A 26,515-nucleotide genomic window follows, 5' to 3' on the forward strand; every position below is an offset into this window, starting at 1 on the left:
TAGTTTGGATTCTGACAGACACAAAGGAGAAGAAAATGCCACCATTACTCCACCAACCCAATATAATCTTAATTTAGGTCACGTTCACCTAGTCCTTTCAAAGAACACTATTAGAAGAGTATGTGAATCATGCATGGCAACCACCATTTACATCTCACCTTACATTTTGTCTACGTGGTTCACTTTATAGAGCAAGGGATTAAAATGCTGCTTTCTCTGTTATCTCAGGCCTTGGCTTTCTTGCCTGGAGATAATGGCCTTGTAAAGACACCTGTGGCCTGAAAATTTCTTTGGTATTTGCAAGGCTGGGTTAAAATCAATTGTGATGAGAACTTGGTGTTTTGCCCATTTCTTTCAAGCTCATGCTTTGATGAAGACACAGGAAGACCCTTTTAGATCGAAAATCTCCACTAAGAAGGACACACAGCCACAGTACATTTTTAGTCTTTTATTTTTTTAAGTAAAGAAATTCCACTGAATCAAAGATAACAAAATTACAGTTTTTGTTTGTCATGATTTTTGTTTACCACCACACAGAATCAAAATAGAACCGAAAGTAATATGAGAACATAAAATGATCAAGGACACCTTGATTGTTTAGTATCATTTCTTAATAAAGGTAAATATCCTCATATTTAGAAAAAATTGCATTGCTAGTTGCAAATCTTAAACACCTCGGTGCTGGAGGATCCTCTGTTTCCCCCGCGCCCCCGTTAAATCCAGCAGCACGGAGGCTTTCAGAACACAAACTCAAAACTACATCATCTTCAGGGCAGCATTTGAAGTTTCAGAAAATCCCCCAAAACGAAATCAAACAAAACAAACATAAATTAGGAATGTGAAAGTGATGGTTCTCAAAAATCAATCTGCAAGCAGATCTACCAACAGAAGAATGTGGTTAATGGGAGTCTAACCAGGAAAGGGGGAGATGCAAACTGGCCTCCCCCTCCAACGCCCCCCCCAACCCCTGGTGTCGCTAAGGCAGCTGCAGTGGCAGAAGTCAAAAGCTCAGGTACAGTGAAGGTCTTCCTGAGGCAGTGGGAGAGACCCAGATCATCTGAACTGGTGCGGAGAGGTGACAGGATTCTACATGGACTTGTGCTTTAGGATAAACCAAGGAGGCCAAAACAAAAACCAAACAAAACCTAACTCCTACACCCAGGAACTTGGTCCACCCACGCACGCAGCCTGGGAAGCAAGTGGCTGGCGCTGGGACTGAGGGCTCAGCAGTTACTCTGGGTAACTGTGGGTGGTCTGGAAGGAGAATGCCTATGGAGATGAACGGTACTTCTGCAGGTGTTATCAGGGGACTGTCCCCAACTTATGGCGATAGATTTCTTGGCAGATGGGGTCCAGAAGGGGGAGAAGGTAGGTTAACAGATGTCATTACTGATTGGCAGGAGTTGAGTTAAAAGACTTAATCCACTGGTTAGAAATTAACTTCAGCTTATTCATTCATATATGAACATTTTACCCACATACATGCTAGGAAAAACTGGTTTAGAAAACATGGTGTGTGGGTGGGCCTGACTCCTTCAAAAGGGGCAGCTGTCTACTGCCTGGGGTCTGAGAATGGCTGGCAAGCTGGGCTCTGCAGCCTGCTTCCGAGGGCCACACGGTGGGGATGCCCAGGCTGCAGCATCCGCAGGCAGTGGCAGCAGCGAGGAGGGAGCTTTCATTGTGGATAGCATTCCAGTTCTCACTGCCAGTAGGGACCAGTTCCCCTGCAAACGCCATTTGGCAAAAGCAATCAGAGTTTACAAAGACAGGGGCACTTCCCTCTGCTAATAGAGGGAGGAGGAAACCTTTCCCTCGACTGCTGGACCTCTAAATGCCACAGGCAGGCCACTTATCATGGCTTTTTGAAGCATCCAATGAATCCAAAGTGGTTTTGAACACAGAATGAGGCCACAAAGGAAGAAAGGCATCAGAGATGAGGTGTTTGGCCAGTTTGGGGTCACTCATATTGTTGAGGGGGTTGAGAGGGTCTAACGTTAACAAGGAGCATACAGGCCACATGAAGGAATTCTCTGGTTTTGCTGTGGCTTTGCCTCAAACATCTACAGTAGAAGAATTGAATTCCAAAGCCACAGTATTGTTGTAATACCAGGGGATACTCTAGAGGCGAGTTAAGGCTTTCTGGGCAAAGAAAACAATTCCAGATGATATTGTGAGCAGATGCTGCAGGGAAATGCTTCTTAATAACTCTCCTGTCCTGCCTTAGAGGACAAAGACCTGAGTTCTTTTAACTCAACGTGATGTTTCAGTGATCTTTACTTTAGCTCCAAGTCAGAACCGGTGCCCAGGGAAAACAAAAGCCTCTCACATCTCAGACATCTGCTTGTCTGGCAAACACAAACAAGAACACATGTATTGTTTCCCCGGAGCTGGCAAGATGGATCTCAAGCCACACAGTGACAAAGAGAGCTCTCATTCAGATGCCAGGCATATAAGCTCAGCTACCCAGAAAGTTCAGCTTTAATGAAGACCATAGTTTTAGAATGAAAGCCTTAGCAGGAAGGATTTCTGCCCTGGGAACTCTCAATGTTTGCCTGAGTCACACAGAAGGATGGGGATATTTGGCTCGTTCCAACGGTCAGCACCTGTCCCAGTCATAAGACCACCCTCGGCACAGAAAGGATACTGAGATGACAGTGGAGGCTCTGAAGAGAAGCCAGTCAGAGACACGGGGCTTTGGGCAAAATCAAGGGTCTTCAGCAACGAAGGCTCAAAGCAGTAACTCCCTCTTCAAGTCCCCTCTCAAGATAAGCCTGAGGCCTTGACATATCTGTTTCCACTTGCAAGGGCTGTAGAAGGCAAGTGGGAATGTTCCGGCAAATGATGTGTAAATAGATGAAGTGGACTAAGAGATGGTCTAAGATGAGGTAACTGGGGCTCAGAGAGGTGAAGGAGGTGAGGTGATTGCCCACAACCCAGTGTGAATTAGAGACAGTTAGGACAAGAACCTGGGTCTCCTGAACCCTGGTTCCATCACACCATGTCAGGAAAGGAATGCTCCCCTTACAGGTATATTCCCACTCTTACAGTGTGTGTAAACACTGCAGCGGGGTTCAAAGAATATAGTGACAGCAAACAACTTTCTGCTTTCATTCTGCTCTGGACTGACCGGTGTAAACTCACAGCAGGAAAGGTAAGAGGTTTTCTTCAAGTCTGTTAAACTCCCTATTAACATAAATGCATCATGGAGACTTGAGACCATTTTTCAAGTCAGATAATCCTCATTTGGGCTCAGCTAATCATCATTGCTTTCATACTGTTTAGAGGCAGGGAGTACAACCCAGAGACATGTTAAAACATGTTCTTCCTGCGATACAATTGTCTAGGCTCCTGCAATTTATATCCTTCATCTGATTTTAAAATATAATGTTCAAATACTCTGACAATTCAGCCTTGTTTGAGCCCAAATAGGACCTTGATTGCAAGAAGAGCTCTCACGTTATCATCAGAAAGGAATGACTTTATGAAGAAAAGCAAAGAAAGCGGGAGGAAGGAAAAAGCTGACCTACATATAAAATGATGCTTCCTTGTTTATTAGGCGAGCTTGCATCTCTGTAAATTCAATGCCTCTGTGCTCCCATTCAGGGACAAACAAGAATTTTCCTGTTAAGATAGCCACAGTTATACTCTCATTGCCATGCCTGAGACCCTGAAGCTTGAACAAAAGGGCTTCAGTTGATTTCATTTGAGCCAAAATGGAATGCAAGGGCCATTCAGACTCACACACTAAAAAGATTTCAGCTGGAACACGGCCCCCACAGTCCTGCGGGGTAAATTCTGGTTGTGGAGCAACAAAAGCTATGCCCTGAGCCCTGCCTCTCCTCCGTGGGCATCAGAACTGCCGTGCAGACCAGGCTCCAAGGACTTCTGCCCCTGCCCTGCCATGTGTGTGACAACAGCACTGTCTTCTTCTCAATGGAGCTGGTACCTGGCCACTACTTTGTCAGAATAGATAAGAGATGAGACCTAAGGCAAATGAAAAGGAGCCTCTTGCCTCCTGGGATGGTGATTCAACCCCACTGAGTTATTGCTTCGTATACCTAATTTCACAAAAAAGTCTCAAGACATAATGGAAATGGGACGATGAATCTTCTAGATTACAGCTGTGGTTGTTGGTTGGAGGGAACAGTAACAGAGGGGAGGGACTAGCTTCCAAATTGAGGGGTAGATGATAAAGTGCCAATTTGTGCCGAAAGAAATGAAAAAGAAATGCACTTGAAAAATAACAACTTAGGGGGGAAGTCACAATGATGAATTTGGTGTGTGTGTGAGAAATTGTACCGAAGCAAAGTGGAGACCACAGAAGTCTCAATCTTTTCAGATAATGGCTGTTTTTGATGTTACTAGTTAGAACGATCTGGTGATTGTCAGAAAACAACTTCTTCGGGTTACAGACATTACTGTCACATGACTTGGACTGATGCCCAAACTACATCCACCTGTGGCCATGAGGGGTGGCCTCCAGGCCCTCAGGTGGCTCCCTTTACCCTTTAGACATGCACACACAGACCCACTATTTATATTCCTGTCTGTCCTAGAGTAAAGGAGAGGAAGCAGGAACAAAAAAAAATTTTTTAAAGTATCTAGGCCATTTCACTCGTAATCCTGCTTAGTTCCAGATAGCTAATTTTTCAAAGTGCCGGGTTTTTAGATATTCAAGTACCACAGAATTGGAGGATAGGAGTACTTGAGACCTGGAGTGACTTTTCATTTGAGAAGACACACTCTGGAAAGCTCTAGCGAACAGACTACAGATATAAGCTATTAAAAATCTGGTTTCAAGATCACACCGTCTTCAGTTGGAAAGATATTTCTCCAAACTCAGATCCAACTTTTGAATTGTTTGGTATCAAAAGCTGGCGTGAGAGAGGTCTGGGTTAAAAAAAGAATAAAATTATAACTGAGTGCTTAAAAAAAAACACCCCAAAACCTCTTTATATGAAGTGAGGGACAAAAAAGAAAAAGAAAAGAAAGGCAAGTGGTGATGTCTACAAGCTTAGAATAGCTCCCAGGGTCCCCTGGAGGGATGTTCTCTCAAACCTCAGTAAACTGAGTTTGTCATTGAACTTTAGAACTGGTAGTGATCTCGGCAATTTACCTGGTCTAAGTCCCCCATTTGACAGGTGAAAAAACTAAACTTCAAAGGGACTTTTCCAGGGTCATATAGCCAGGGAGAAGCAGAGCCTCAGCCCAAAGTCTTCACCCCACCCAGGCCCTTTCTGGGACGTCACACTAAGATCACACTAGGGCAGCTGTGCTCGACAGGCTTTGCTGCTTTGGAGGCTCCTGGGAGCTGAGAGACACCTCCGACCATGAATTTGAATAAAACGAGTTACTGAGATGTTTCTAAAGGCCCCGCACAACCGTGTTTCTCAGATTTGCCTGGTGATGAGAATCACATGGGGCACTTGTCAAAAATTAAAATCCCCAGGCCCCTTCCCAGACCCACTGAATCAGCTTCTTCAAGGGGAGGGACCTGGGAGGCTGAATTTTTAACAAGCACCCCAGGTGACTCTCATCATCAGCAATGTGTGGGCAAACTGTCTTAGAAAAGAGTGAGGGAGAAACTTGGCTCGTGACTCAAGGGAATCTTCTTTGCCATGTAGGAGGCCACACTCTGGCCCGGGAGGCCAGGGCTTCGGGCTCCCAAGCTGAACCTCATGTACGGCATTGGCTCTTTTTAGGGTCTATGTAAGGACACATATAAACCACCACAAAATAACACACATCCTTCACTGCTCTTGGGGAAAAGCCTTTTGATTGGCAAAGCAAAACTGCTGTCCAGACACATTTTTAATAGGGAAACTAGATGTAATTGGCCTGAAAGCAATCAGATGCTGAAACTGGACAGGAGGGTGAGAACCCTGTTGTTTGTCACCGTGGCTAACAAAGCAATGGAGAAAACCAGTAATTAAGCACAAAAATAGCCTGGAGCTCCCAGGGACAGCCACCTACTTCAAGATAGGTGTGCCTGGTGGGTTGCCCCCGCTGATGGTGAGGTCAGATCCAGGTCATTGAGGGAGATGGGAGACCTGAAACAGCCGGTGAGGGACATGAGTTCCAGAGGAGGGCAGCTGGAGCGTGCCAGAGTCTGGGGGGCCTCACTCCAGGTCGGCCTCCACCTGCTCCGTGTCAGAGCACTGCAACTTGTTACGTTCCCACTGGCAAATGGCATTGGCGTACTCCACCACCAGCTTATCCATCCATGTCAGGGGCTCAGGGAACAGCACGGAACCCTCAAAGAAGCCCAGGTGGCCCCCGTGCAGCGGCAGCACAAACATCACGTTCTCCCGTTTCTCTGCAGGAGAAAGGCAGCTGAGTGAGTCACTGGCCTCTCTCAGCTCCAGGGCAGGAGGTGCGAAAGCGAGCTGGCCAGGCTTTCCCCACAGGTGAAGGTGTCACCTAAGTGGGCATCCGACTTCCACTCCCTCTGCCTCATTCCAAAGTGGGAGGGGGATTCGGTGGGGCAGGCGAGATGGTGGCATCTAGCAGGTTTGGGAAGAGCAGCTTGGCTTTGGGGCAGAATGGGCCTCAGAGATCCTTAGAACTCTAAATGGTTCTCAAACTTGGCTGCATATTAGAATCACCCTGGGTTTTTAGACAATCCCTATGTTGCACCCAGACCAATGAGATTCTGATTGAGGGGGGCAGTGGGTGACAGGTGAGAGGAGAACCCAGGCATGGGTGTTGCTAAAACTCCCCAGGTGACTCAATTGTACAGCCAGGTGCTTCCCAACTTCGTGCATCCCAATCACCTGGCTACCACCATAAAATACAGATTCTGCTTTAATAGGCCTGGGGAAGGAGCTGAAATTCTGCAGTTCTAACAAGCTCCCAGATGATGCCAAAGCTACTGGTGGGGGCCAGGCTTTGAGAAGGGATTCACAGCGCTCTCTTATTTGCTAGAGTACCAGTTGAATTCAATGGAGTCAACGATTTTTCACTACAGACTTTTAAGACTGAAATATAAAGCTGCAAGTTGTGTTAAAAGATGCCCAGGCTCTCAATGGCACATGCTAAATGGCCATCTAAGAATTACTAACCTGGAGCTTGACTTATGAGTCTATGTTTAAGTTAGTCCCACATGGGCTAGTTAAAGCCATTACTGAAGATGTGTGCAAAGTGGACAGCTAGGTATAGTCAGGTACCACATGAAGCATCTGTCTTCCCAAAGGGATAACTGACAAGGGGCCCCTTGCTGGCTGCTCCAGGCCTCTGAGGCACTTCCTGGCATGCACATTTCTGGCTCTACAGGGGCTCTTATCTTGTCTGACACCCTTTATTCTTCCTTTTCAGTTGCTATTTCATAAATTTCTGTGTGACAGCATTAATGCTATGGATGTCACTTTAGATGTGCAGAGGGAAACCAGAGTGGCTGTTTCCTCTCACTGCTGCTCCCATGGCTGGGTGGGCTGCTTTTGTGCAGGAAGCCTGTGGTCTGATCGGGTTGACAGGAGACAGCTTTTATCACATAACACACCTGTGACAGACGCGTTCTCTCTGAGCAGCGAACGAAGCTGTCTGGGCGTGGCTCCTTGTCTGCTTGCTATATTATCTACTCTTTAGCTTGGGGTCATGAGAGAACTAGAAGTGGTCCTCTTCCCTCTGGTGCACATATATTTACAAGAGGAAACATAATCACAGAGGACTGTGCAAGGAGCAGCTTTGGTCAGATTAGATCTGGATTATAATGCAAAGTAATTTTGGATTGTGGCTCCAGTGTTTCCTTCTGCTACCCTCTTTTGAGCTTCTCCTGTAGCTCCTACCTAGCCTGGCATGCGACTGTGCTGGCCTGAGACACAATGTCATTCCCATGAGCAACCTTCTTTGCTTTTTCAGTTGCTTGTATTTTTAATCCTCAGAGCAGATGAGGAGGCTGTCTGTCAAAAGAGGTAGCAGAACTGGCTTTTTTGTTTTGCTTTTCAAGTCAAGCTGTAAGTGTAAACATCTCTTCATGTCAAACTCTCAGCCTTAATGGAACTACATCCCTGAGACAATAATTTCATAGAACACCAGGGGACTCCCCACACCTGGCTATGGATATAAATGATGCTCCTGTCTCTTGCACCAGGACAGAACACAAAAAGGCTCTGCCTAGGCTCCATCACAGTCCCGGGACTATCAGGCTAGACTAAATAAGAACACTGCCATGAGATGTCCTGGTCTCCAGGAGATGACAGCGTGGTGAAGGTGACAGAATTTACTGTGGCAGTTTGCTGAGTGGTTGAGGGGGCAGCAGGAAGAAAGCACTTACCTGAAAGAGACTTTGGAATGGTTAGAAGACTTTCATGCACCAAGGGGTCATCAGCTGCATTCACCAGCATGAGGGGTACATAAATCTGAAACAAGAAAATAAGGCAGAATTAAATGATCAACTCCCTTTATTTAGACCCCACTGAGCCAAGGTTCAAATTCACTACCAGACATGTCTTGGAAGCCAGAGGAAGAGGGTCAGCGCTCAGTCTGCTGAACAGCTGGATTAAGGACGCCTTGTGTCCCTTGGCAGTGGCAGCAATGGTAACTGCTGCTGTGATGACAACCCTGGCGGGCAGGCAGTGCAGGAGCCAAGCTCGGGGTCCGAGGTGCCCCACGTGCTCTGGTGGGCGCGGGTAAAGACTCCATGGCGCTCACTCGCGAAATATTTCTGATCATCTTCACAATGTTTCAGATTAGCCAGACCTTTCAGGAAAATGGCTTTACAAAGAGTTGCGCACATATTCATTCAATTTATATTGTGGGGAGGAAAAAAGGAGTGTACTCCACGCTAGACAAAAGAGTCTTTCTAGAGGAATCTAAAAGTTGAAAACAGGAGCAGGCTGGTGGATATTAGGAAGCTCCTGGCAGATTTGCATTTAACATCTGTTTTAGCAAAACAGCAAAAATAGCGTCTTTTTTCATTTTAGCAGATATGATGCTGATGGGGTAATGCAGACATTACTGAACAGCCATGCTCAGGGGTGAAATGACTAGTTGTCTAAACTGGATGTCCCTGACATTGGCTCTAGACAGCTCAATGTTTCAGTAATGGCTTAAATGACGACACAAAAAGCCTGGACGATGAAGTAGGAGGGATGGCTGATATGACAGACGACAGGACAGAGAGTCACAATGATCTGCTTTAGCTGGGGGAGTGGTAGGCCACACCAACAGGAGGACACTGACAGGGATAAATGGGAAGCCTGTGTCTGAGTAAAAAGAGTAATTGTTCAAAGACGGAATGGGAGAGACTGGTTTGGTGGTGGCTCAGGTAAAAAACATGGGGGTTATCATTGGCCACAAGCTTAATACACACACAGTTTATTGGAGCTGCTGAAAACTGCATTAATATAAACCAGTCTACATCATTAAAAGACATGCTCCTCTATCATTCTCATACAGAAATGCACCAATTTGACTCTGTGCTTGCCAGATCATGGCAGGAATTTTGATTTCAATCCTAGGCACCACACCAACAAAATATACAGTGGCCCCAAAAAGGGTCTAGGATTGTAAGAAATCTACACGGATCTCCTATGAGGAACCATGGCAGGAATCAAGCAGGATCGTACTGTCAAAGGAAGAGTAAGAAAATAATGAGTGTGGCAGCAGTTTTAAAGACTTTCACACAGATACGGGAGCAGGCTGGTCCTCACTGCACTAAGGCGCAGCTCTGGGATTATTACATGGAGGTCACAGAGGGGCAGAGTTTGGTTCAATAATAAACCCAAGTCAACAACTAGAGCGGTTGGAGCCAAATGCTGGCTGAGCTTCCACCAGGGAAACTTCAGAGGGATGCCTGTTAGACCCTGGGTTGAGCTGGATGGAATGACGCTAATTCTGAGATGCTGCCGCCTCTGAGTCAGTGTCGCCACTCACCCTGTGCAGGTACCTCATGCAGCTTTCTTCCTCGTAATATTCCTTCAGGGAGTTATAGCCATGGAACTTCCTGGACACACACACAAAGGAAAAAGACAAGATTGGAATGCTGAGTTGATTTGAGTACAGCACCAGTTCCTGCACTAATTCATAATGTCAGTGGAATATACACAAGTAACCAGAGTTAGGGGTTAAGAGCACCCAGCTTTGGCATGCGGGTTCAAATCCTGGCTCTGCCACTTACCTTGTGACCTTAGGCAAAAGGTTTAATCTCATTGAGCTTCTCCTCTGTAAAATGGAGTTTAGGACAGGCTCTGTTTTAATGGCACCATGAGGTTTCTGACATTAAAGTGACATTTTAATATAATAGCATAATAACTGGCCCAGAGTAGTTACTCAATAAGTGTTATCTATAGTAATTATTAGTGTTTATTACATCTTTTTGACATAAAACCAGATGTCACCATAGACACTAAGAAACTGCAATTCAAAGGCATGTACTAGAACTTTGTTTTCAACAGAATGCTTCCTGGCAGAGTGACCCAGGTCACTGTGAATTGGAATGAAATATGCACTGGATAACAGAAATGAGACGGGGATTCAAAGTTACCCCCATGGAGCATCAGTCAGAGACACACGGACATTTAACGAACCCTTCAGTGCTCCTAGCAGGCAGGTCCTGCCGCTTTGCCCTGCCCTGTGCTCAGAGAGGCCAGCACGATTCAGCCTGGAGCTCTGACACCAGCAGGCCGAGTCAGCCCCAGCTCAGAGGATCCCTGAAAACCTCATTTATTTCTGACCCAGATTAGGGCCTCTGGTTTCTGAATGGTGAGTTTCTTTGGACTAGGGTCTTCAAGATATCTGGGCTCCCCTGAAGCTGTGGACCTCTTCCACTACCAGGTTCTTTAGACATCTCTGCTGGGAAAGGACCCAGAATGCTCAGGCTGGACTATTAAGCCAAACATAATAGGAGAGGCTGAGTGCAGAGAGCATCTCGAGGACATTTGTCTCCATGAAGTTAGTTCCTTTGTGGTCTCAGTGCTCCAGAAAGGCACTCCAGTCTTTCAGTATTACTAGCAATGGGTTAATGGGCAGGGTGCCCAAATTGGTTATGATCATGAAAAGTGCTACTATCTGGCACAATTAAAAAGGAAGAGTGTTAGGAAGAGTTGAAGAACACTCTCTTTTGGGCTTAAAAAAATTTGGAAGATGAATGAGATTTGAGTAAGTTTGTTTTTTTTCTCATTAGGGTAATGTGTACATTAAAGTCACACGCCCCACTGTAAGTGAGGGTGGGTAAAATTAATTCTCTCCTTCTGAACATATCAGGAATCTCCTCATTTCCATTTCCTTTGAGTAACTGTTTATGAGTCTATTTCAAGGTTACTTGATGTAAAAATGTTCTTAAAATCCCTTAAGGAAGGACGTACAGATCCCACACCCTGAGGTCAGTATCTGCCTACCTATTGGATGAACGCTAGCTTGCTTTTGATCATTAAATAAAAAGGATGACTTTTTTTAAAGAGAACGATGAGGTCAGAGATCAACTTTACCTTTTCCAGCTAAGGCTAACCTCCATCAGAAACTACTGGTGCCAGGAAAGGGGACACTGTTAGTGTTGGGACCTCAGGTCCCGGAGGGGCTAGTGGGGACAGGCAGGGAAACGGTTAACTGAGTGAAGGGGCGGGGCTTGCATATTACACTCCAGAGGAGAGTCTTCACACCCTTAGAGGGAGAAGCTGTCCATTTTTCTTGCAAAACACAGCTCTCTTGGTCTATTTTTGATGTTTCTACTTTTGATAGAGACACAGACAGGTACAAGAAATATTTTCTTTTCCTTTTACTCCACTGCCACATGTAGATTTTGTGGCACCTGATCCCCGTACCGGCATTGAGGCACAGCCCGTAGGGTGAGGACTGCGGACAACTAGAGTGTGTACACTCAGCGCCCTTGTTCAAGCTCAGCTGCGCCGTGTAGGAAGGCAGAACGAGTGATCAGAGCCTTTTCCTATTTTTTCAAGAGACATTAGAAATTTGGATTTTCCTCTGAAATCTTCAGTTTTTAGACAGTGGACATATTAAAAAAACAAAAAATAATAACAATGCTCTTCACCCTTAACACTAAAGCGGGCAGAGGAAACCCCTGGTGCTGGGAGGCGCTGGTTCACTGCCTCCCGCCTGGCACCCTGCCCCAGAGCGTGGGCACACCTCATCACGTTGTCATCGATCTGCATCAGGGATGTGGCCGTGTACAGGCGGCTCAAGTCTGTGTCCTCCAGGCTCCGGGGTTTCTTAACATGGTCTCCAAAAAGAGCTTGCCTAGAAGAGACAAAAAAAAGCAGACAGAGAATAAAAAGCAGATGATAACCAAATCATCACACTGTACACTGAAATATCTTGTAATTTTGTCAATTACACCTCAGTAGAGCTGGAAAAAAGTTTTTTTTAAAAGAAGCAGATGATAGATAACCACAGTAGAGGCAAGCCAGGAGAGAGTCTTTGACAAATTATATGTGGGGAACTTAGGAATAAATCACTTTAGCCTTCAGAATGTCCCAGAGGATAAGGTTGCATTGTTGACTTTTGAATAACTGAAGAAGTATGAACGTCAAGACCTTATTTTCCTTTTCAGGGGCAGCTCAACAAACTAAAGAGTGGATTTGAGCCTAGGCGACTATTACAAAACCTGCACTGCTGGGAGGTCTCAGGATGGGCACTGTGGCCTGGGGTGGGCTATCAGCCACACTGGGGGTGGAGGGGGGCTCAGTCCAAAGTTGTGGAGGCCCTATCTTTACACTGGTGTTGACACTTTTGTCCCCTTTGGCAAAACCCCTTTCCCTTTATGAGCTGTTTGTGTCACTTAACAAGGAAGATAATGGTTTACCCATTTAGCATTTGGGCAAATCAACAGCTCTAAAAAGCTAATGTGCACTCAGAAGAGTAATCATTTCCAGTAAGAAAAAGATCCATATGAGAGGATGACAAGAAAGGTAGAGGTCAAAATGTGCACATTTCAACTTCCATTCCCAGCAAGGGCTCCCGCTCACACAGCTGAAGGAACACTGAGTTTGCTTTGAGGTTTGGCCCTATGGTGGGAAAGATTCATTATGAAAACTGAATGTTCTGGTATCCATTCACACCCTCTCCCAAAGAAGAGGAACAAATTTCTTAAATTTTTTTTTCCCAAAAGAGTATTAGGGTTACATACGTATAGGATAGAATTCACAATTTCAAGTGCCCTGTTACACAGTGCTGTATGTCAATTATACCTCAATAAAACTAGAAAAAAATTTGAAAAAAGAACAGACAATGCTGATGAGAAAAGAATGATAATAAAAGTGCCCCCCAAATTTCTAGACATTTGGCTTTTTCATTTTTATTATTTATTTATTTTTATTGCAGTATACTCGGTTTACAATGTTGTGTTAATTTCTTGTATACTGCACAGTGATTCAGTTATACATATATATATTCCTCTTTATATTCTTTTGCATTGAATATAGTTCTCTGTGCTATATAGTAGGACCTTGTTGTTTATTTTATATGTAGTAGTTAGTTTCTGCAAATCCTGAACTCCCAGTTTATCTCTCCCTCCCTCCCCGCTAGTAACCATAAGTCTGTTTTCTATTAGACATTTGGTTTTCCATGGTATATTTAAGAAATGTAAATATACTTAGAGTACATCCAAAGGACTCTCTCATTTTGTTAAGAATTACACGATGGACCTTCTGGACTAATTAATCAATGGCAAGACTGGGCCCTGTAGCAAAACAAATGTTCCCTGCGAGAAGTCCACTTTCCATTCCAGAGGTGTGGAAATACAGAGGACTTGGACTTGGTGTCTGATGGCCTAGGTTTTACCCATTCTGGAACCTCAGCAAATCCCTGGACCCATCCAACCTCAGCTGAGGCACACCCAGCTTAGGGCCCAGCACACAATTGATGCTCAAACACCATGAGCTCAGTGGAAACTCAGCCAGCCTGTGTCCTCCACCCACCCAACACGAGGTCTGGGGACGTTCCCCGCAGCCTGGCAGCCTGAGAGGCCTGTGAGCGCCAGCCTTGCCTGGGCGCCATGTGAACCCCACCCACAGGAAGCCCAGTCTTCCTGTGCAGCTGGCCACCTAGTACCAAATTTTCTTTTAACCACTGAAAAAAAAAAGGAGTAAGAAACTGACCATTCAGTTAGATTGCTTTTCCTAGGATGGTGTCAAAACCCCTGTAAAATTGTACTTTTTGAGTGCCCCTTATGTACCAGGCTCTGGGGAAATCAAAACATCAAGCCTTCCAGTGCTTTCCAGTTTAGTTCAAGACACAGGATTCACACTGGGGAGGCGGCAGAAAAACAACTTGGGGGAGGAGGAGCTGGCTTCACGGAGGCAGACACCTGAGAGGAACCTAAAAGGATGCACTGGGTTTGGACCAGCAGAGATGATGGGAAGGACATTCTCAGAAAGGGCAGAAGTGGTGTGGGAGAGACCAGAGGGCATGTGGGTCTCTGAGGGGCCCAGTCCAGCTGGAAGGGGAGGGAGGTGTGGGGAAAGAGATGATATCACAAACAATAACCACAATGATGAAATCATCACTGGTATTTCTTGAGCGCTACTGCAGACCAGGCGCTGCTCTAGGCACTTGTCAGGGGCTAACCCACCAAAGGATTCTGAGCAGGAGACAGGCAGGAAGAGTATGGTGGATACACAGACTCTATGCTTTGCACCAGTGGCTGGACTCCTGCCACAATGCTGCTTGGTCAGAACCCCAGGGGCCAGCAGAGAATGATTCTGGATCCCCAAGCTCAAAAGCACCCTAAAAAGAAAGCTTCCTAAACAATGATGAGCCACCCTCAGGACTGCCCTCATTTGGGAAAGAATGGAGTAGAACCGGTTTCTCTTTCCTTCTGGAGTATTTGAAAATTATGGAAGCAGAGAGCGATTTGGTGAACTTGGTAGCTTAGGACAAGTTTGTTTCTAACCAAGTCACAAAGCAGTCAGCTGAGAGTCTGTTCGATCCCTGACTTTTTTTTTTTTTTTTTTTTTTTTCTGGACAAACCGGAGCTTTGTCTTTTAGTGGACTCTGAAATAAGCTCAGAGAGGCCCTGTGGGTCTCCCAGGGGAGGAGGGAAGGCACACACCTGTGGGAGAGGATGATCTTCTTCATGTTGTCTGCCATGAGGAAGTTGTAGAAGCGCCGGCACTGGTCCCACTGCATGAAGGTTTCCTGGGCCCTGGAAGAACCACAAGCCAGAGTGAGAGCGACTGCGTCCAGGGGAGGACGTGGCTGTGCAGGCGGGAGGCAAGGCTCTCGCCGCTGGGGAGGCCGGCTCCCTACGCTGGAACGTGGGCTTCAACGTGTGGTCCTCAAACTATGTGCAGAAACGCTGTAACAGCGTCGCTGAATGTGAGGCCCTGGCCAGAAAGCTCTCTGGGGCCACAGGCTTGGTTGGTAACCCTGCCGACTCCCTCTTTCATCACCTGGGCTTCTCGTTGTCATAGGACCTGCCAGTACCAAAGTCTGCTTCAACTGTCATTTGAGCACATTCCCTACTCAGCTTCCTACCCTGGAAGCAAGTGTTCCTGGCTTAACAACAGGCGAGTGTAAGGGGAAGGTGGGTGCGGAGAAGGACTGTGTAGGGAAAAACCTAAAAACATTTCTTTTTTATCACTTATATGTGGAATCTAAAAAATACAACAAACTAGTGAAAATGAAAAAGAAGCAGACTCAGAACAAGCCAGTGGTGACCAGTGGGGAGAGAGAAGGGGGAGGGGCAATATAGGGGTAGAGGGGAGAAAAAGGGTTATTATGGGATTATATGAAATCATGTACGTGAAACTTTTGAAAATTGTAAAGCACTATACTGCTGAATTCCTTTTGTTTTTTTGGGGGGGCAGTAATTAGGTTTATTTATTTATTTTTCAATGGAGGTCTACCACTGAGCTATACCCGCCCCCATAAAGCATTATAGAACTTAAACAATCTTTCATTCAATAAAATTTTAAAAATTGGAAAGGAAAAAAACACTTCTTTTGTTGCCATTTGCATGGCAAAGGAAAATCATATAATTTGAGCTTTCTTTTGATTAGCCTTTAACATTTAAGGGGCAAGAATGGAAGAAGTAGTGAGGCCATCGACCCCTTCCAGGCATGGCTGCTGGGGCCATGAGTCTTATGGCCTCTAGAGCTAGTGTGTGTAGCTGGCACAGCGAGGCCTACTGAAGTGGGGGTCACTAGGCAGGTAACAGTCCCACTTCCAGATCAGGAGACCATGGACTCAGAGGTCAAGGGACAGAGCTGCCCTGGGTCACACCAGAACAGTCAAGTCCAGCTGAGTCCAACCTGGCTCTGGCGCCCACGTTCGGCCACCACCACCTTGTGCGGCGGGAGCAGACAGCACGGCCAGCCTCTTCTACACGCCTCTGCGACCAGATATCCCTGCCCATGTGTCAGGTGAACAAACACTGATGTGGTAATTCCTGGGCTGCCGCTCAGACCTCCCTGCTCAATGCTTTCTTCCCTTGGGTGTGAACCCAAACACAGCTGTCATGGAGTCCATGCTAACCTTCATTTGGCAGATTTCTGAGTCTCGAGGCCTGATTACACCCTGGGCACAAATCTGGGTGTCACTATTCTCACACAGAATCCATTGGTTTCATTTCCCAGATGGCCAGAGAGGGGACTCTTGAGAGAGGGAGGGTGGTTCGTAGGTATTAAAAAAAAAAAAATCCAGGGAGTTATTTATAAAAGTAATTTCCTCAAAGCTGCCACACTTCAATTTTGGAATAGCAAACATTTCCCATAATATCACGGTTAAAAAATAAAAGCTGGTGGAAAGTTAAAAGGGAAAGGGTTTGTGGATTTAATGGTCTGTGACATGCCCACAAAACAGTGGGCCAAAGCTCACAGTGAAGATTAATGCTGCCTTCAAAGGTTAAAGGCCATTTTATAAATGCTCGGCGGGTGGAGGGCTCCCAAACACTGCGGGACCAGGAAGGACAGGTTGGATCACCGTGGGCAGGGCCCCAGCTAAGGCAGGACTGTGGACACTTGCCTTTTGGTCTGAGGAAGGAGGGACGTGGGGTCACTCAACCCGTGAACCATAGCCTGCTGCCTGGACAGCTCCCTCTCCTCTGACCTAGGACCCAAGCTGCCACTTCCTCAGAGAGCCAATAACCCCCAAATCCTAGCTTTCTCTTGCCCTCATCCATTTCTCCCTTTGCTGACTTCCTGAAAGCTCTTGTCAGGATCTCCTTCATATTAGCGGGACTGCAGAGGCAGAGAAGGGAGGAGACACTGATGGTAAACTGAAGCCAAGAGAAGATGCTTCAGTGCTGCAGATTTCTTGACTAAATAATCCTAGAAGTATCACTCACTGAAAGGCTCTGGGGAATCACAGGGGCCCAGGGCTTAGGGAGGAACTGGGATAAGGAAGCTGGGACCCATGTTTCACCCAACCAATGCTGGCTACCATTGATTCCTCATATCTTTGGTTTATCATTCATTATATTTAAGGGATGTCTTTTACCACCTTGGGGTATAAAATTAAGGGACTGAAACTTAAACTTAATTTTATAGTGGCTTAATAAAACATAACAAAGATCAATGTATTATTTAAAAAATATTCATTTCATATATTTTAAAAAAGACCTAACTTCTTCAGTACCACCACCACCACCAGATGGAAAAGAAATAAAAGACAGGGGAACCTACTGACTAAAAGAAACTTAAGAGACAAATCAATAAAGGTAATGTGTGGACATTTGCAGATCCCGATTCAAACAAACCACCTATTAAAAAACTTCCATGAGGCGATCAAGGAAATCTGAACACTGACTAGAAATGGGATGATATTAGGAATTACTATTAATTTTTGGTGTAATCATAGTATTGTGATTATGTTTAAGAAAAAGACCTGAGTCTTTTACTGCTACATAGTGAAATATTTACAGATGAAATGATATGTCTAGGATTTGCTTTAAAATAATACAGTTTACCAGGGAGTGGTGAGTGGACGGGGTGTAGAAGAAATAAGAGTGGCCAAGAGTTAAGCATGGTTGAAGCTGGTGATGGGTACACAGGGTTCAATATCCTAGTTCTTTTATTTCGTATGTGTCTAAAACATTCCATAATGATGAAGAAGAAAGAGGAGAAAAAAGATGAAAAATAGAAAATCTTTTGGACTATAAGCTACTGAAAATTAAGATCAAAGTCAGTTTTAACTGTTAACTGTGAGCCTCAACAACCATTTCAGGGAAGGCAAAAGACCAGCAGATCATCGGGAACCACTATACATACGGCTCCATCAAGAGCCTCACTCAGGCAGCTCTCATCGAAGCCAAACTCCAATTTATCTGCCCTGCTTTTGTAGTGAGAGGAGGCAGGAGACAGAATCAGGCTAGAGAGGCAAATGAGCCCATGCCATGGCTTGGAGCTGGCAATGGGATGAACGTCTAGCAAGATGTCCAGGCTACCTGGCTGGCAAGAGTTAGAGCAGAGACTTGAACTAGGGCCTGCCTAACCCCAATGGGTAGTTCACTAAACTGTAGAAGCCACTTCATCTCTCCAAGCCTCAGTTTCCTTATCTGCCAAGTCAGGAGGTTGAACTAGAGGAATTTTCACACCTAGATTGCTCTATGACTGAGGTACCTATAGTTCTATCCCAGGCCTGCCACAGGCCACCCTGGTGTCCCCGGGGTCCTTTCACAGCTTCTGTTAATGGTGGATGAATTCCGTAGATGGGTGGTTGTGGTGAGTGGGGAGCTGGCCAACTGGTAATGTTAAGAATGGGTCTGAATTCTGGCCTTGGCTGAAGACACTCGAGGGATAGGCAGGCTTCTGGGCATGAAACTCATGAGGATGGAGAGAATGTCCACCTGGGAACCAGATGACTCAATCAAGAAGGTTTAAAGAGAATTATGGTGGAGGCAGGGGGAGAACACTCAGATGAGACTGTGACATAGGGTACCATGGTGGACAGACTTCAGGTATGACAGGCTGATGAGAATAGCAGTGTCATGAGAGCAAATGGGAAAGAAAGGGGAGGGAAAGATGACATTTATAGTCTCAGATACTGACATGCCAATGGGAAGAGCACATACAGGTGAACTTAACTCAGGAGTCTGTAAGATTTCAGAGGTATCAGTGAGACTTGCTAAGATGGGACCAGGACTGGAAAGAATCCTGTGATGGACACTGTGCAGCTATTCAAAGTAGGGTAAACTTTCAGAAAGAGAAGGAGCAAAGTGCTATATGACAAGAAAACACAGACCAAGATGGAAAAACATATGGCAAATGTTTGGGTGAGATCTGCCAGGTCAGATGGAAGAAATGAATTTTCATTTTTTGATGCAAACCACAAAATGGGCACCAAATCCAGGGGACTCCAGCTCTGCAGACACTGAATGAATCCTTTACATGGCCACGCAGGAGAACTTTCAAGTTCTTGACCTCCCTGTGGACAGCTATGTTCTCCAGAAGAGAGAAGGGATGGCAGGAAGTGCTCCCCAGGCTGAGCCAGATACTAGTCCACCAGGAGAGACCAGCTGAGAGACGCGTGGAACTGGGGAGAACGCAGCCAGGTCATAATCACAGGAAGGAAACCTTTGTATAATCCAGAGTGAACTTTGTTGGCAGGTTTCATAGACTCAGCAAGAACCAGGATGACTCCAAAAGGGATGATGCGCCCTGAAAGTCCTCAAAAAGTGTTTCTGTCATTGAGATCACAAATGAGAAGAGGAGAGTACCCCAAGTACGGCTTCTCTGGGAGTCTTATTCCATACTAACGTGTATGGACTTTTAAAGAATTTTATCCATCGATCTACTTACCTATCTATATCAAAACAAAGTTCCTTTAAAATGCCTTTATTTCTAATTGATGTAACATTAAATGATAAGATATTATCCATACTGGTTTCCCGGCCATCTGCTGGTGAGAGATTTCTCTCTGCACAGTTAAAAGAATTTTAAAAGGTGTTGTGCAAGGAGATGGATTTTTAAATCACTTAGAAGAGGGTCCAAACAAAACAGGGGTCTACAATTACACTCAGAGCAGTCAATTAGGCAAGAAATGGCTGAGCCAGCCAACCACTTTATGCTACCGGGGTGCTGCTTAGAGAAAGCTCAACTTTCCAACTCACACCTTGCAAAATGAGTGAACAAAGCACCAATTAAAAGGAATTAAAGTCAGAAGAGAATGAACGTGGGAAAGAATGCATCTAACACCCAAAGGAATTCAAATCTCCTGGCTCATATAAATTACATCTCAGAGTGCTGAGAGACTGAGAATACTGAACAGCTCTCCTGTGGTCTTTGAGAAAATATGGAGGATGAGAACGAGAGAGAGAGGTTCTCTACAGCTGGGATGGGCAAGCATGACTCTAATATTCAAAAAAAAAAAAAAAGCAAAGAAGGCAGGGGCCCTGCAAATTAAGATTGGTGGTGAATTTATTAAGTATGGTCTGAGGCAATAGTAAAAAATACCTTGAAAATAATATGCTAATGAAATCTCAAAGTACATTAAATATTTTCCCACAACAATGTAACAATTATTTTTATTTGGGGATGGAAGGGATTCCCTTCCAGGATTTACCCATATGCAATCATTAAAATTTTTTTAAAAAAACCCGTGGTAATAAACACATATCAAAAATTGATCATCTTAAACCTTTTTAAGTGTATAGTTCATATGTGTTAAGTGCGTTCACACTGTTGTATAACAGATTGCCAGAACTTTTTCATCTTGAAAATATGAAACTCTACACCCATTAAATGACAACTCCCCATTTCCTTCTCCCTACAGAGTTTTACATAGTTGCCTTCTCCACTACTTTTAATATACACAGTCTGTCATTTTATAGATTTTTCTTAATTAAAAAAAATAAAAGCAGCTTTGTTTTCCACCAAATTGGTGGACACGTGGGCTACTTCTAACTTGGCCCTACAAGAAGAGTCCTGCTGCAGTGGAGGCCACACCAGGACCAGCCTTGAAACAGCGTGGCCTCTGGGAGGAAGATGGTGGCACCTCTGGACCCAAGAGACTAAGGCAGAAGGCGGCTCCAGGCTGGCAACTGGTTGTCCTCCAGAGGCAGGGCCAACCTGCAGAGAGGTCATTACCTCCAGCTAGTTCAGCCTAAGCATGCAGGCAAAAGAAAACCTCTCTATACCCTCTTGGGGACTGGGCCCAGCTTCAAATGATTGATTAAACCAGAGAGTTAGGCTGAGTCTGACCACACATGTTTCCAGGGTTAGCCGGCAGCTGTTTGTGCTGAGGAAACGTGTTAAGTCAGCTCTATACCATGCAGTTTCGGGGCACTTGTCTCCTTCCTTCACTGGTGCGGCATGTCGGCAAACGTGGGCTTGTTTAACAGCAGCTACTTCACTAACTACAGCAAGCGGGTGCTGGCTTCTGAGCCTACGAGGGGCTGTGGCTAGCGGGGAGGGGCACGCCTGGGGCCAGAAGCCAGAGGGAGGGGATGGATCACTGACCAGTGGTCTGTAGGCTCAACTAGGAGAGATTTACCAGAAGCATGAACTCCTGTGTGGCCCCTGCAGAGGCAGGCGAGCCCTCCCTGCTCCACCTTGGCGTAAGGGAAGCATGGCTGCCATCATCCCCGTGCTGAAAAGGCTCATCGCCCTCAAGCCTTGGCAGGAAAAGAAAAGGTTACACTGGTTGAAAGTAAGGCACTGTCTTTCAGCGAGTAGAACTCATTAAAATGTTGAGGGGACCTGAGCCCCCAGCAGCTCCAGCACACACAGGGTGATGGTGTTGCTTTGACCTGCTGCCCGTTCCTGTGCGTAGGGTCATGGGATCTTAGCCCGAGCCTTAGCTGTCTGAGCTCTAGGGGATAAAGTTGCCTCCTTCCTCTGCAGGAGCCTAATGCGACAATAAGTAACTATGGGTACGAAGAGCTCTGAGGCCTTAAAGAGGAGTAAGTAGACCATGTCTGCAAAATGTACAGCACCTCACAGCTGCTGGTTAGTTTCCCAGCTTTTAAACCTTTGCCTTAGTTCGAACACCTTGGTTCGTCAGACGTGTGGGTCTATGCGCTGGCCAGCAGCAGATGGCGCTGCTGCAGCAAAACGAAAGGAAGCTGTTAAGATTCTGTGCGTTGGAAAAAATGAAAACAAATGGGTCCTACATCCTCCTGCTTATCAAATCCAGTGCTCTCTAAACACAAAGTCAGTGTTCACAGTAATTTCACCGCACTTGGTTGAGGAAGGGACTCCAGTGAGCCCGATTGGACAGAGGCTAGAAGGCTTGCCAAAACCTGGACCACTTGTCAGGTGAGAGCAGGCAGGGCCTCCGGCCAGGCCCTGCTCCCTGGGTCCTGGGGGGGACCTTTGCTCACCAGCTCTATCATCCCAGTCACCGGAAGGATGGGACTTTGGTTAACTCTGGTGACGTAATGGCTATGAATTGAGTATTTCTAGTCAAGCCAAGATAAAGGTGCATGTCCTGGCTCACCAGAGTGCGGAAGGGAGTGAAGGAGAGAGTTCCCATCAGGAAGATGAGGGAACTCAGTCCTGCAATACTAGAGCTGGAGAGACCACTGAGGTCTCTGGGCCCAGTAACTACTAAACGTGGCTAAATCTCAGGAGTCACTTGTGAAATGTGTTCAAATGCAGATTCCTGGCCCCATGCCCCAGATTCATGACTCAGGATCTCCAGGGGTGAGGCCCAAGAAAGTGAATTTATTTCTAATGTGATTCTCCAGGTGATTCTTAATGAAGTGAGGCAGTCACCAGTTCACCAGATTGGTCTTTGTGATCCACTGACCTACTTATCATATTACAGTGAGTAATGATGATAATGAAGAGTTCCTGATTTACTTTCTACGTGCCTGGCTCTGTCCCAAGTAGTTCATATGCCTGCACTCATTTGAGCCTCACAATGGTGCCGTGAGGGAGGTACTATTTATTATTATTGTCATCCCCATCGGGCAGGTGAGGAAAACTGGAACCTAGGCCTTGGCCCCGGAACTCAGGAAAGGTTCCAGCAGGGATATGTTTCATGTCTACTTTTGGGTACATTTAAATTCTCCTTTTTGGCCAGCTTTAAGGCTCAAGCAGAGGCTGAATTCTGAGCTTTCATTTGCCCTTTGGATGTGTTGACTTCAAATTCCAGTAATAGATATTTTTAGAAATAGCCTCTATCCATCAGAAAATGACAAAATAGGCTTAAACTACACCATGAGAAATAATAGGTGAGGCAAAAAGGAAGGATTCATTTATTAACAATAAGGGCTGCTTGACTTTAGACTGGATCAGTCAGGGAGTCAGGTTTTTTTTTTTTTCACTTTTTTGTATGATTCTGGATTTCTTCAAGAGATCTTTAATAACTGGTCATACCCATTTGTAATACAAAAGACATTATCATAAGGAGTAAATACAGAAAAAAATATGAACGCATGTGAAGAACCTGGAGAGTTGTGTATGAGTATGTGTGGATGAGTATGTGTGAGTGTGTGTATGTGGTGACTCTGGAGTGATCTAGGAAAACACTGATGTTGGTGGAGGTGGTTCAGAGCAGAGGATAATGCCCTCCTAGGACTCATCCTGCAGGGTTCTGTCAGCAGGAGACTGAGGGGACAGGTAAACCTTTACCCAGTAGGGCATCTCTTTTGTGTGATTCTGGGATGCCTGAGAGAGATGACAATTTGAAGGTGAGGGCACAGATTAAATGGTTTCCTTTTAATCACAGATCCCTTCCAGATGCCATCTGAGACTCAACTCTTTGGTAAATAGAAGGAATCTGGGATCATAAGGCCCAGCTCTCAGACGCTGGTTTGCCAAGTCTCCTGTGTTTTCATAAACCCACAGTTCCACAGAACTGCTGGAGTATGATCAGATTATATCATCTCACAGAGACTCCAAAGGGAAACAGTAGCTATTAAGGGGGAGCTTTGGCTTATTCAGTTACAGATCTGATCCCAAATACATCTGCATATCCTCGGCTTAGGGGGACTGGTAGGACAACTCCAGTGGATGGTGTGGAAGTAAAACGAGGTGACTCCAAGACCCAGAAACTTCTGCTCAGTATGCCACAGCATTTCCCCTCATCTCCATGGGCCAGTGTCTGGTGACTGTGCATCTCAGTAAATGAGTGCTACCTGGAGGACCTGATGGCAGAGAGACGTGGGAACACACAGCCAGAATCACTCACCTCAGTGCGCTGTAGCCCTGGCACATGCTGACGCAGCACAGGACCTTTTCTTGGTTGGCCTGGGTCTCCCCCAAGTATTTACACACGATGTTACCACCCAGGCTAAAGCCCACGACCACCAGCTGGGTCAGGGGATATGTCTTCTTGATGTAGTTTACCATGGCTCCAAATTCCCAGGTGCAGCCTGTGGGCAGAGAGGGAAGACCACTCAATCATTTCAGCTGCAACAAAAATTGGAGAAAATGTGAGTTGAAGGTTTACTAAGTGGGTGTCAAGATATTAAGAGAGAGAGAGAAATATTTATGGATACAACCAGCCCTCTGTAACTACTGGGTCCACATCTGCAGAGTCAACCAAACACAGGTTGAAAATATCCAGGAAAAAAAAAATCCCAGGAAGTTCCAAAAAGCAAAACTTGACTTTGCCATGCACCAGCAACTAGTTACATAGTATTCTCATTTTATTAGGTATTATAAATAATCTAGAGATGTTTTAAAGAATACAAGAGGATATGCTTAGGTTATATGCAAACACTACACCATTTTATGTAAGGGACTTGGGCATCTGGGGATTTTGGTATTCACAGGGTCCTGGAACCAATGCCCTAAAGATACTAAGGGATGACTGTATAGGTGTGTGTGTGTGTTTAGAGAGAGACACGTACGTCCAGACTTCTTTCTGGCTACCTGCAGAGATGTTCCCAGATGCCCCTCCGTATAAGAGGAAACACAGCATTAGCAGTGCCCATGAGGAAAGGGACCATGGCTCAAACACATGGGCAATGCTCTTTTAAAGGTGGGTTGTGAGAAATCTATCTGGATACTCACGGAAATCAAAACAGATATTCAGGGTGTGCACGAGCACATATGTTCGCACACAGATGTAAACAAAAGCAAGAGCAATTCTCTTTGGGATTAGCTTCTTAGGCTACAAAATAGGATGCTATACCCCTGTGTACAGTGATTCACGGTGTTAAGAAAAGTACCAAGTGGCTGTTATTTACAGGACCGTCTTGTCAGCATGGGGAAAAGAAAGGAAGACAAACTTCAGTCCAGAGGGATGGCCAAGATGCTCTGTGGGAATAGGATAAAAGGTTCTTGGTGACGTAGGGACAGGGTGCAGACCTATTCAGAAACACACAGAGGAGACTTCTGAACGAGAGGGTGTTTGGACCCAGTTTGCCCAGGGGAGATGATGTCAATCGGTATCCCCTTGGGAGGTTGGTGAAGTCGTGTTATGTCTCAGCAGCTCTGCTAAGAGGAGGAGCTTAGTGGTCATACACATGAAAGGATTCATCATATCTTTCTAAGGCCCAACCTGACTCTGCAGGGAGACAAAATAAAACCTACCAGGGAAAGTCAGGGACTTTGCCAAGAAGCATCTTTAAGAAAGACCAGCAGGATGACAGTCCAGATTTTGTTCATTGAAAAAAAGGAATGAAAACAGACTTGTCCCACATCCTCCCACTTAGATCCAATCCAGTTCAGAGGTTTGGCCATCCCTAACAGAGTTGAACAGCTCCTCCCCTAACCTGCAAACCATGGGGACACGAACTTCTGAGCCTGGACAAGTTCCCCTGTGCATCTACCTTCCTCTCACAGTAGGATACAGCCTAGGCTGGGCCAGCACAACCTCATGCAGGGGTTCTCAACCCACAGTGCACATCGAATCACCTGGAGAGGGTGTTAGAAATGGGCATCCCTGGCCTTTACCCTTAAAGAAGCTTATGTGGTAAGATGGGGGCCAGGCCCAGGAATATGCATTAAAACATTTTTTTGAGTAGGTTATTCATGCACATGGCACAAAATTCAAATTAAAAGATATGGTAAAAGGTTCTTTCTTATATTCTTTTTAAAAATACCAATGGCAGCAAACATACTGTTTAGCACCTTTTTTTTTTAACAATGTGTGTCTTGGAGCCACTGTGTAACAATACACATAAAACTGCACACTGCATTTTTATTTTTATTTTTTAATGAGGTATAACATACACTCAGGAAGGTGCACAACTGATGAAGCTACACGTTTACACCCAAGTAGCCACTGTGCAGAGCAAGATGCAGAATATTCCTGATGCTCCTGAAGGCCCCCTCATGCCTCTTTCCAGACAAGATCCCCCAGACTGACCGATGATCACAATCTCAAAGTGTTGGGAGCTCCTGAGGCTCGAAAGGTGGCAAAAGATGCTTCAGACTAAGGGAAAAACTAGGAGCCAAGAGCTGACCCCTCACAGCATGGAGAGACTCAGGCATCACTCTGAGAAGGGAGCATGTCTCCCTCTCCAGTGAGATGTAAGAGATCCAGTCTCCTATTTCTCCCTCCTGCACCCAGCAGAGTCTGGGGCACCCTGCAGGCCTTCAATAAATAGGCCTTCAATAAATAGCTGATGCCTTGAGTGGATTCTGATGGCCTCTGAATGGGTCCTGGTGAACCTCTGAATGGCTCCTGAAGGAACAAATGCTGGTTCAGAGGGAACCTTGACTCTTAA

At 45.6% G+C, this 26,515-nt stretch overlaps 1 protein-coding gene across 1 annotated transcript in view; it reads right to left on the reverse strand.

The window, feature by feature from the left end:
- Positions 1-433: 433 nt before the first annotated feature.
- Positions 434-26,515, reverse strand: part of ABHD2 (abhydrolase domain containing 2, acylglycerol lipase) — an 89,798-nt gene continuing 63,716 nt past the window's right edge. Inside the window, exons 6-11 of the mRNA XM_006192568.3 lie at positions 24,028-24,211; positions 15,005-15,097; positions 12,082-12,192; positions 9,874-9,943; positions 8,273-8,357; positions 434-6,316 (exon numbers count right to left, since the gene is read on the reverse strand). Of these exons, the coding sequence (XP_006192630.1) occupies positions 6,120-6,316; positions 8,273-8,357; positions 9,874-9,943; positions 12,082-12,192; positions 15,005-15,097; positions 24,028-24,211 (740 nt within the window). The 3' untranslated portion in view covers positions 434-6,119. The remainder of the gene's footprint in view (positions 6,317-8,272; positions 8,358-9,873; positions 9,944-12,081; positions 12,193-15,004; positions 15,098-24,027; positions 24,212-26,515) is intronic.

This window comes from Camelus ferus, chromosome 27 (assembly GCF_009834535.1).
Source record: "Camelus ferus isolate YT-003-E chromosome 27, BCGSAC_Cfer_1.0, whole genome shotgun sequence".
Classification (NCBI taxonomy): Eukaryota; Metazoa; Chordata; class Mammalia; order Artiodactyla; family Camelidae; genus Camelus; species Camelus ferus.